We start from the raw sequence: 12,330 nt of genomic DNA on the forward strand, positions 1-12,330 counted from the left end.
GCGAGGGGGGACCCCGAGGCGGCTGGGGGAGCGGTAAGGGTAACGTCGGCTCTCAGGGTTCAGCGTGTGGGGCTCGTTGCGCAGTTTGGGGGCGCTTTCTTCGGGCTATGAGCGCCTGCGCCGAGCGACAGCTCTTGTCCCTTGCAAACGTCTCGGAGCGGGGGGGAAGAGAAAGAGAGGCCTCCGCAGAGAGTTCTGTCGGCCCCACGCTGGCTTGCGCTTGCCCGCCTGTTTCATTCCTTAGAGCCTGCACGTTTTGTGTGTTAACGTAAAATAGTAGATTGTCTCCTTAAGACATTTTGGGGGCGTAAGTTATTGCAGTTGCTCTTACTTTGTACCTGATGTCTCCTGTTTTCCCTGCCCCTCTCCCACACTTCGTCATTTTTCCTCATCGTACCCATCACCCAACTGCTGTGGGCTGTGCCCTAGCTAAGTGAAATAAGGGGAAAAGTTGAGTTTCTGTACTGAAACTAAATTATGTGGGGTTTGCTCCTTTACCTTTACTGCGGTGTTAAGCAGCTGAGTTTCAGAAAAGAACAAATTTAATGAAGGTAAATTTTTTTAGAGAGTCTGGTGTACCTGTGTCTTGACAAATGCAAGAAGGTGAAAACGACCAAAGCGTGAAGTAGTCAAATTCCAAACGGATAATGAAACTAATTGCCAAAGGAAATAAGGGAAATAATGATGTATGGAATGGGGAAAAAAAAAATAAAAACCACCCAACTTTATAAATGACAAAAGCATTTAGAGCTGTCTTTGTTACTAAGCCTTAGAAATATTAAATCTCATGTTTCCAGGTTTAAAACATTCTGACTGATGCTGATGTGAATGTGTAGTGATTGCAGACGGTACAGAAGACACTCTGGGGTATTCAGACTGCTTTCAGAGATAAATGTTATCGCAAATACAATGGTCTTTTATGTTGGCATAATATACACAGGAAGTAAGAGGTCTTCATGAAGACATATCATACATAAGCACTTCTAACCCCCTATCTTCATGGTCGCTCTGTCATACTGAGGCGAGTCTCACTAGCCTTTTGGTTTAGTGGGAAGAGTTTATTCTAGGAGCTTGATCTGCAAGAAAGTACAGCAAGATTTGCACAGATTATTGGAAGGTGAAGACCACATAGCCCTCTTACTTGCTTATATTCACCTTTATTTCTCCTAATTATTTCTATCTTCTGCTCTAGACAATGATTGATTTCCAGCAAAAAATTTTAAGCTTTATGAAGTGTTTCAGAAGACAATGGCCTTTATTTTCAAACTCTGAGAGGACTACTGTATGTGGAGCAGACTCGATGCTGATGGTGTTACAACTGTCAATGGCTGAAGTCAATAAACAGGTTAGCATTCCTTCACCATTTCTTGGTGTTCAGGACTTCTCAAACTTGGTTCGCTTGCTGGACTTTTTGCTTAGGCACCTGCTCGAAATTTTGGCACTTTCATTGCTTTAGCTGTAGATCAGATACAGCAAGGCACTATAATATGTTTAAACACACTGTTAAATCAGGGCTTAGAAAGAGAACCGTAAGACAGATGGGAGGATGGAAGTGTCGTAGGTGTATTGCTGAGTTCTAAACATTAATAATAAATATTAGTGTATTTTTACTGATCAGATAGCTTCTATTTATTTTCATCAAATGTTTCCTCTGTGCTGTAGATCAGGGTCTGAGCTACATCTTTTCTGACAGTCATGCAAATGCTTTGGAAGTACACAAGAAGAGCATGTGTATAAAACTGATCTGGTACAGGCTGCATGAGTTGTGCTTGCAGCAGCCCATTGGCTGCTGTCTTTCCTGAAGCTTCAGCAGATGAAGACCTACCTATACATGCAAGTTGCGAGTGTGCACCCAGTACCAATAGGAAATACGTGGCCTTTGCATGCTCTTTCTTTTCCCTAGGGGTAACTAGTTTGTTCTACTTTCTCCTTTTTTTCTACTCCTTGTAAAATAATCTTTTCTTTCAGACATGATCTAACAAACATTAAAGGAATAATTTTCAACTCATTTGATTTGAAATATACTGCTTTTACTTCAAATCTGAAGAAAAACCAAGTCTTCAAAACCTAGGCTTTTTTTCTGATTATACTATTTGGTCCAGTAAGACGAATTAGCAGTATATATAAACCTTGTGTTGCATATGTTGATTAAAACTAATTTAACATTTGAATGTGCTGCCTCTGTAGTTCAATTTCTTCAGTTGGATGTCCATATAAATGTTTATGGTGTTATAGTAAAATATGGCTGGTTTACTTTGTTCAGTACTGAAACATCAAACTAAGATGCAGGTTATTGCAGCTGTAGGTGTGTCCCTTGTTAACTCCCATTCAAGTACAATTTTGTATCGTTAACATAACACCAGTAGAGTAGAAGTCTATGATGACAGTCAATTGCTACAGGAAAAATAATGATATTAACAAGCTATTGACTGGCTGGGTTGGAAAAAACCACACCACCCCAAACAACTGCCTTTTTTTCAGGAACTTGGACAATTTTAATGCATTTGATGTTTTTAACTTATTTTTATCTGCAGTAGGAATTAAAATTAACAAAGCTTTTCAGAGATATCTGGAACAATTTAAGTCTCATAATTTATTAGTTTTAAATTTCTCCAAGAATAAGGGTAGCAAATAGTGTGATAAACATTGATCAAATAGCAGGGATGACGGAGAAAACAAATCTGCTCTTTGAATTCCTCTGAAAATACTTCGGGTTGTAGCCATATGGCATAAAGACAAGTGGTCTATGGTCTGTGGTGAAAGTTAATAGCTTCTACCTGGACTGATTAGCGTAGATGTGAAATCTAGGAAAACTTTCAAGAAGAACCACTCTTAAGGATTGAAATAGAAATAATGATTTTCAGGTTGGAATTGAGATGAAGGTAATTGGTTTAAGTTGACTGTTTGCAGTTGTGGATCAGGAAGGGTAGAAGATAGGTTATCACAACAGATAATCACTTGTTTTAAGCTACTAGTCGGGGAAGTTGAGACATCAAATAAAAGAATTGTTTTTCCTGAGTCTGGGAGTTTCAGTTCTCAGACTTGTCTTTAATGTTTTGTAAACAAACATCCTAGCACTAGGACTGTGAGGCTGGAGACAAAGTGTCTCATTATTGATTTTAGAAATATGTTTTTATGTTTGTCTCTTTCTGATTCTGTATGAAATCACTTCTAGTGTGTGGTTTAGTTCTACCCTGTGCTTCCTTGAGTGTGTTTTGTACACCCTCTGAAGAATATCGTATTCTGCTCAGTATCCTGTATTTCTTGAAATGTTTTCTCAAATCATCTTGTAACCATGTTGGCAAATAAAGAAAAAGGCCAAGTTGCTTTACAGTGCTACACCCTTAAGCTGTTTTATCTGCCTCCCTTTCAGTAATGAGAGACTCTCACCAACTTTGTAGCAATTCTATATTACCTGTTGCTTGTAACATTCTGTAATGATGCTACTGAGAGATGTTGTCTTGGCTGCTTTTCACTAAGATTAATTTTTCACCGAATCACAGAGCAGTTGAGGTTGGAAAGGCATTCTGGAGGTCACCTCGTCTAACTCCTCTGCTAGTTTTCCAGGAATGTGTCCAGATGACTTTCAAATGTTTTCGAGGATGGAGACTCTGTAACCTCCCTGAGCAACCTGTGCCAGTGCTAAATCACTCTCACAGAAAAAAAAGTGTTTCCTGGTGTTCATAGGAAACCCCCTATGTTTCTTTCAGTTTGTGCCCATTGCCTCTAGTCCTGTCACTGGGCACCATATAAAAGAGGCTGTCTCAATCCTCTTTGTACCCTTCCGTCAGACATTTAGAACGGTCAGGGAAGATCTCATCAACATATATTCTCCAGCCTAAACAGCCCCAGCTTTATCAGCCTTTCCTCATGAGATGTTCCTGTCCATCATCTGTGGATGATTCACTGGACCTTGTGGGACTTTCCATATGTCAGTGTGTCTCCCTTGTACTGAGGAACCCAGAACTGGATATGTGGTCTCATCAGTGCTGAGTAGCCTTTTCTACAAGGGACATGCTCTTTATTAGAAAAAAGGCTGAAATTCTGTTAAAAAAAAAAAAAAAGTAATAGATATTTCATTGTTTTTTTTTAAAGGAAATAATATACTGAGGCTGTTTTACTGTCTTTCCTGTACCCTGTGCAACCAAGTCATAGGTAGTTAAGTTATTGTTTCTTGTATTTTTGAATGGCTTAAGAACTGTTGTTCTGACTGTGTTAAAGCTCCTGCTACTTGAGGCATCCTCCCTAGCTTAATGATAAGACTTTCTCTTATTTTCATTTTACTTCCCTTCTCTGTAGTGCTACAAGTTTATGTTTTGAGAGGTAGAAGGAGAAGCAAGAATATATTGTGTGGGGTTTTTTGTGTTCTTTTATTTTGTTTTTCTGTTGATGTTCTTTGTTGTTTTTTTTAACAAAGAGTGTGGTGAATTCTGTCTTTTTATTAACACTGTAGTGACAATAAAAGTTGATAGTGTTGATATTGTTGTCTTTAGAACGTAATAGTTTGTTGCTTGGATGAGCTCAGTTTTTACTTGTATATTTCAGGATCCTATTGTTGCAAAGAACTAACTGCTCTGCTGACCTATACATACTGTAGCTCTCCAGTCCTTCTTAAGGAGATCATACCTCTACTCTTTGTCCCTGGTCCTTTTCCCCTCAACACCATCTGCCCTATTCCCCCTCTTAGTGACCATTTCTTTGGAGAAGGCAGGAGAGAACATGATGGTGCTGAAATACAGATAACTTTCTGCTTTTAAAAATAATTTTCTGTCAAAATAGAAGCTGCTTTGCTATGTAGTTAGCCCTAGAAGGCTTGAAATACCTACAAAATATTTTAAAAAATAATAGTGTCTTTAGGCATGAAATGTTGCTATTGGACTTCAGAAGTTCTAAAATAAGAGTTCAAGGAAACGACATACTACGCTACCAAGAAGTGAAGATACTTTATAATACTTCATTGTTTCTCTGCCTGTGAAACCTAATACTTGCAGTGTCTATCATGGAATGAAAGTATGGAACTTTTTTATAAGCTATTAACTAGTTGGCCTATGCTTACTGCAAAACAACACATTATTTATTAATTTTAAAACTAGAGACTCTTGACAAATTGACTGCATGAGTAATAAAATAGACTGTCACAGTGAGTACCTGATCATGAAGATTATTGTCTGGAGTGCAATTTTATTTGAACTTAAAATATTTTTGCAGCACTAATATAAACTTTGCTAGTCTCTGCAGGTACTTGGTCTGGTGAGGAAAGGTTTTGATTTATTAGACACCATACTGAAGTTGTACTTTAACTGGGTACCCCTGGAGGATTTTATTTCAAAACAAAGTGAGAAAACAACTTTTTTTTTTCCTCCAACCTACTGCTGACATGTTTAAATTGGGTTATGATTATGTGTTTCATTTCAGCCCTCAAAAAATTAAAAATAAGTGCTTTTCAGAAAATAATATGCCATTTTAGTATTCTGGTAATCTGTGGAATAGCATGCAAGTTCATAGTGCTGAATTATTGTAAATTATGTGCAAAGTAGAAGTCGAAAAAGTGCTCCAAAAGTAATATGGATGAGCATGCTTTCATTTTTAATCCTAGTTCTTTTTCTAGACAACATCTAAATAGTTGATTTCCAGAACTTTGGAATGTATATTTAACCAGGTCTTTTGGGAAAGTTTTGTTACGTATGCTAGACCTTTAAATATGGATCTTTTGGGCTAGAACACTTTAACTGATTAACATTGCTCCTGACCTACTTCTCTATTCAGTTTTACATTTAGTTGCTAATAGCGTTTTTAATTGTTTTATCCAGATTAAAGTCGCTTAATGGAAACATGTGCTGAAATAAAATAAAACTTTTACTCTAGACTGGAGTTATCTGCTGTTATTGGCATAGCAAAGCAAGATTTGTCACTCAGTCCTAGGACAGTACCGTACGGTACTGTGGTTTTTTTCTTTAATTTTTTTTTTCCCCTAACATATACTGGGGAGTGCATTGTAGACTGAGAGTATAAACTCTGTTTCTTTGGTGAAAACTGGAAAATTTTGCTACAGTTGCAAAATTACTTGTGCATGTCTTCTGAAGTCTAATACATGGACCTCAGCTGAAAAAGTTTAACACCACAAGGTGAGGACTGGTACATAAATCAAAGAGCAGGATGGGGATGAAAGAGGAGCCTTGGTGTGAAAGAGGAGCGGATAAAAGCAACTGGTATGGAAGTCCCAGATTTCAGGGGAAGGAGGAAGTGGTGATGGGGATGATGTAGAGTATGGTAGTATGGATAAGTCTTCAACAGATGCGGCTAATACAATGGATGCTGCATAAGACACCAAGGTTTAGGAACAGGGTGGAAAAAAGCACAGAATATAATGATGTGTGTGTGTGTAGGGAGACTGGTAACTACTAGTTAGAATTTTGGAAAGGCAGGAAACAGTATAGAAGTGGAAGTCCAGGGTCAGTAGTCAAGAGATGAAAAAACAGGTTAACAAGTACTTAGTGACTAAAGGACCAAATTCTGAATTACAGAGGCCAGAAATATGCATGTAATCCTGCATCTCAAACCTTGTGTTTTCTGTCTGTTACCTTTAACTCAATCTAATTAGTAGCAGAAGTCTCTGCTAATATGTATTTTCTCACTTAAGCAAGTAGCATCTTAATGCAGTTCTTTCTTCCTGGGTATAGCTTGGTTTGCAGGGATTGAAATTGATTTTCTGGCGTCCACACTGTTGCAGTCTTTAACCATTGGCACTACATTCATCTCCTTAACTGGTAACCACAAGAGTCAGGCTCAGATTTTTTACAGTTCCTTGTACCCTCACGTTGAACTGGAAAACTTAATTAAAAAGTCTGATGCTCGGTGAGCTGATTTTGTCCTCCACCCCCTCTCCCTGCTGCCCCCATCCAACTGTGAATCACTTGGTTTGAAAAACAGTACTTCATTGACAGTAAAAAAAGACAATGTCGGAGATGAAACAAATAAGATTATGTATTGTACCTAATTATTTCTTTGAGTTCAGTAGTAATTGCTCTCTCTTCTATCTTCTTACTGACAGAACCGGATGGTAGCTGTCTTGCATCCTACTTCCTTCGGTAATACATCACTGTTTACGACTGAAATAATAGGGCTTTGTTACTTACGCAGCTTGTTTATAAATTTCTGTGAATTCCAGCTCAGCTGTCTGCTCCTGTCTGCTGTGACACTTTCACATTTTTGTCATTCGTCTCCTGCTAACGTACTTGTAACCTTCAACTGTGCCAGGTTTGCCAACAGCTTTGATTCTTTGGTTACTTCTGCTTCATAAATGAGATTACATATAGCATTGTAGACTACACATAGTCTTGCTCATTCTTAGTCTCTTCTGCTCTCCCATGTAGAGATAGCAAATAAATTTTTAAGAAAAGTTTTTTATCCTTCTGGTTTACACCTGCACAACAAAGCTTCAAGTTTATTGCTTTACAATTAAGTGTTCGCTCTTCCAAGAAGTGCTTAGGCAAGATTGCTTCATACACCCCTCCATATAAATAGTAATAGCAGATGTCTCCACTTGGATGTAAATCCTTTGAAGAAAACATGATAAACTAATATTTAAATTATATATGATTTTAGTCAACATTTTCTGCTACTGTTTGCCAGTGGTCAACAGAGCACTCATCTCAAGAGTTGGAAAGAAGAAAGGGACTTCTAACTGTGATACAAGCCTCTTAAGTTTGTCATAAATTTGAATTATTTTTTTTTTGTCTAAGATAGGGGAAGATTCTTCAGTTGCTACAAAATGCTGTTAGTTACTTTGCTACTTGTATTTGTTGTCATTTACCCATTTTATCTGCTCTTTAAAATTAACTCTGTTAATCTCTTAATTCTGCAAATTTTATGATAAGGGGTACTTTTCTTCCCTTTTTGGGAAGAAGGCAGAGGGACATGTGGAGTGTAATCTGATTGCAACAGGGAGAGTGGGCCAGAAGCTGCATATAAGATTGTAGCCTATCCTGTATAGTTAATGTTAGTTATGATGCTAGTAATGGATTGGTGTGCGTTGCTTCAGTGCATGTAGCAATGCTAGCAACATTATTCTAAAGTAACTGTACTAACACAGGAAAAGAGGTTTTTTTGTGGACATAGTGTACGTTTTCTCAGATTGCTGCGTGGAGCGATGTAATGGAGCTATATTTACCGTCTTCGGAATGTTAATGCCTGCCATGGTGAAAACAAATGCAAATAAACAACTTTATGTAGGCAGTAGTTCTGCGAAAGTCAATATGTCTTTTCTTGTGAGGAAACTTGGTATTTTAAAGATCAGGAATGAATACTGCATATAACAAAACTGAACTGTAAAGTCTGAGTGAGACTTTATAATAAATGTATATATTTAGATTATAACGTGTTGATTTTTTTAAAAAAATATACATATAACGCAGCTTATTTTAAAGCTATTCTTAAAGCTATGCTGAGTGAAAAACATAGTATTTTTTTCTTTTTTCTGTTCTACTAGCACCATGGAGATTTCACAGTATCACTTAGTGATGTATTGGAAACCTGGAAATATTTGTTACATGACAAACTGGAATTATCATATGACAACATGAAAGAACCTGAAAATTATGCTGACATAAAAAAAGCCTATCATGCCTTCTTGGCAAGAAGCAATATGTTAGATCTAATAGATATATGTCAGAAGTGCTATGGGCTTGGATTTGTATCTGAAGATGAATGCATAACCCCTGTAAGTATTTTGTTTGTTTGAACTCTGATATTGTTTTGATATATTTTTGGTTCATACTTGCTAGTATGTGCAGGAACTCTGAGTTATTCACAAGTTGCTTTGCTCTTCTGTTGGGGAAACAGATGAGTTTAAATTACTAAATCTTTTAAACAAATCTCAGAAATTATTTCTTCCATTGTCCTGCTGGATGGATGAGTCCCATAGCTCTTCTATGAGTATATCACTCTGCCAGAAAGGGAACTGCAAAAATGAAACTGCAGAGATTTGCTAAGACTGGAACAAAGCTAAACATGGTATAACACCTTACATGTTCTTCAAAACATAGGCAGCTACTTCTAGTGCAAGTGTATTATGTAACTGTTTGAGATCATAGAATCGTAGAACGGCCTAAGCTGGAAGGGACCTTAGAGATCATTTTAATCCGGCCTCCCTGCCGCCAGGGATGCCACCTCTCGACTAGATCAGGCAACACATGGGGACTAGACGGGAATCGAACCCACGACCTTAGTGTTGTTAGCGCCACGCTCAACTGACTGAGCTAACCGGCCCCCTTGCACATGATTTCTCTACTAAGACAGTTGTACTTTTGAAAACTAAAACCAAAAGTAGATTTTGAGGGCTGAGTTAACCTCAAAACACTAGTAAACTGGTGGAGGCATAGTTTCACCAGATTTTAACGCTATTTTTTGCTTTCTAGTCATGCTCATATTTAAGCTTATTCAAATCTTTTTGTGAAAGGTTCAGCTGATGGAATTTATTTCTGGCACAATGAATGCACAAGAAAATAATGGTTCTGTTCTTTCTACTTCTTCTACACCAGTCAACAGAAAGGACAAAGAGAACGTGAAGGTGGAAATTATTTCTTTTTCTTTTGTAATGTTTTGTATATATTGAAAAGATGAAATATAACATAGCTTCCTTTTCCAGTTGTTACTATTAAAATGTTTCTGGCTTAAAAAAAAAAGCAGAACATGTGTAGTCACATGCACACACCTACAATATAAAGTGCAGAAATTTGTGTTCTGGAAGATAGTCCTTTTATAGTAGGCACGTGGTATGGACTTAATCTACCTTGAAACAGCAAGGAATAAATTTTTCTACCAGTACACTATGACTCAAATGTTGTTTTGACTGAGAGTTAAACGACTTGCCCAGTGGTTCAAAGTGAAGTGAGTGAAGTAAACTTCTTCAATTTAATTTTATTAGCTCATACTCCATTACATATGGAAGAAATCTGAAATCTAGCTACTGTTGTGGTAGCTATAGCAAAACAAACAAGATTTGGCTGTCCCAGTAGAGGATTTGAGGACTTCCTGGGAATACTAGGATTTTCCCTTTACCCTTTCAACCCCCAAAACAAGAATCTCGGAATACTATATATAACAGTGCTTGAAATGCACAGTTCTGGGAGTGTTCTTAAAGGATCCAGAACAGTGCTGCAATATAAGCAGCAATCTATGTTTTGGTACTATGCAATTACAATCTATGTTTTGGATACTATGTTTTGGTTATGTTAGTGGATCTGAGTCACAATTTATGTCCAAACTGAATCAGTGGAGTTTCTGTGATTGAAACCTCCTAGGAGCTAAGGGAAAAAATACTGCATCTGGTGAGCTGTTGAAAATCTTAGCTAATTTGAAGTTAATGACAAATACTTATGTTGTTTAATAGAGCTCGTATTTTGCTTTAGAGTAGAAAAGGATCTGTGATGAGGTTTCTGAGTAGAAATTGATAACCAGTTTTCATAGCTGGAGATCCAACCCTCAAATATTTTGCGAATATTCAAGCACAGACTACTTAATTAATGTATTAATCATGCTTGCTGTTGTCAGTATTTCCAGAATTCCCATGCATAAAGTAACACTTTGAAATTATGCAAAGTGAAATTCTTAATCTTCCAAAACTCATAGCAGTATATTAGCTTTAAAATAACTTAAAAAAAATTGAACATAGTTTAGCAGTGGGTTGACCAGTTTGTGTGATACTTTCTTATACAGGTGGCAGTCCTGGCAAAGAAGTGTGTGTGTTCATATTTAAGCGTGTTGGTAAATTCTAAGGATGATCTGGCACTGGCTCATATTCTAAATGTTCCTGACCGAGGACTTGGTAGAGAAGCCTTCACCAGCCTGAAACATGCCTCACAGGAGAGAAATATGTCCATTTTCCTGGTATGTGTGTAAAGTGAAAATTGCTGTAGATTAAAGACAATGAAATACACCTATAAATGTTAAATTTTGCTTTAATCTTATATGCAAGATTGATATTTACAAGCCAATTCAAATAGCACCATAAACGTAGTTTCTAGGTTAAAAAAAGGAACAGATTCTATGTGAAGAAATGGATGTTTGCTTGGTCATCACATCTAAAGATGCCAGAAAAATAATTGTGTGCTTGTGTTAAAATGTGATATCATAAAAACATGCCTCGAGACTGTTCATTCCAAGCAGCTACTGAAATCCTGAAAAAGTTTACTGTCCTGAACATGGCTGTAAGATATGCTTTTTATTATTGCTCTTAATTTTGAAATCTTGGCAAATAATATGAAGTAAGATCATGAATGTGCATATTGAATCAGAAAGACGAAGAAAAGATGGCATTAGACTAGATGTTGTTGCTTATCGAGTACCTTTGAAAGCAACTGTGGTGGCTTTAACCTGTCTGGATGCCAGCTGTCCACCAAAGCTGCGCTATCACTCCTCTGCACAGCTGGACAGGGAAAGTATAATGGAAGACTTGTGAATTGTGGTAAGGACAGGGAGAAATCATTCAGCAATTACTCCCACAGGCAAAAAAGAATTAGTTTAATTTTTAATTAGAAATTAGTTTAATTTGTTAACAATCAAATCAGAGTAAGGTAATGAGAGATAAAACCAAATCTTAAAACACCTTCCTTTCCGATTTCTTTGTCTCTTCCGCACCAGCAGTGCAGAGAGACAGAGAATGAGGACTGTGGTCAGTTCATCACATGTTATTTCTGCTGCTCTTTCCACCTCAGAAGGCCTCCTCACATTCTTCTCCTGATCCAGTGTGGGGTCCCTCCCATGGGAGACAGTCCTCTACAATATGAGTCCTTCCCGTGGGCTGTGGTTCTTCATGAACTGCTCCAGTGTGGGCCTGCTTTTGGGACATCTCTTGTTTTCAGTGTCTTTATAGCATAAAAATATATATGGAAACTTCCAGAACTGGGTATCTGTGATGATGGAAGCCTTAACTGTTGTAATTTTTCAGAAGCTTTGAATATGCTTTTTTTCTTTTGCACCTCTGAAAATAAATGTACTACTGAAGTCAAGTTTTACATACTTATGTTAAAATTGTACTTGGGTTGTAGACAGCCCTCTGAACTTAAGAGTAGTTTTTGTGAGATCAGCATAAGCAGTTAAAGACCAGCAACAATGAAGTTCTATACAATATGTTAATAAAGGTGGTGTTTTGTTTTTTTTCTAAGCTGTTAAGAGGCCAATGTAAATATCAAATTAGCTGGGTCATTTTCACTTTGGCTTTTTTTTTGTTTTGAGTTTTTTATATAGTGCTGCACTATATAAAAATTGATGCTGCAAATATTAATACTGAAATGTAGAAAACTTGCCTTTAAGAGATATTCTGTTCATTTC

The 12,330-nt window shown here is 37.2% G+C and overlaps 1 protein-coding gene across 1 annotated transcript in view; it reads left to right on the plus strand.

Annotated features, from left to right (window-relative positions):
• Positions 1-1,195: 1,195 nt before the first annotated feature.
• The window catches only part of PARPBP (PARP1 binding protein), a 43,420-nt gene continuing 32,285 nt past the window's right edge, over positions 1,196-12,330 (plus strand). The window contains exons 1-4 of the mRNA XM_009878788.1: positions 1,196-1,345; positions 8,489-8,719; positions 9,458-9,568; positions 10,717-10,887. Of these exons, the coding sequence (XP_009877090.1) occupies positions 1,196-1,345; positions 8,489-8,719; positions 9,458-9,568; positions 10,717-10,887 (663 nt within the window). The remainder of the gene's footprint in view (positions 1,346-8,488; positions 8,720-9,457; positions 9,569-10,716; positions 10,888-12,330) is intronic.

This window comes from Apaloderma vittatum, unplaced genomic scaffold (assembly GCF_000703405.1).
Source record: "Apaloderma vittatum isolate BGI_N311 unplaced genomic scaffold, ASM70340v1 scaffold2411, whole genome shotgun sequence".
Lineage (NCBI taxonomy): Eukaryota > Metazoa > Chordata > Aves > Trogoniformes > Trogonidae > Apaloderma > Apaloderma vittatum.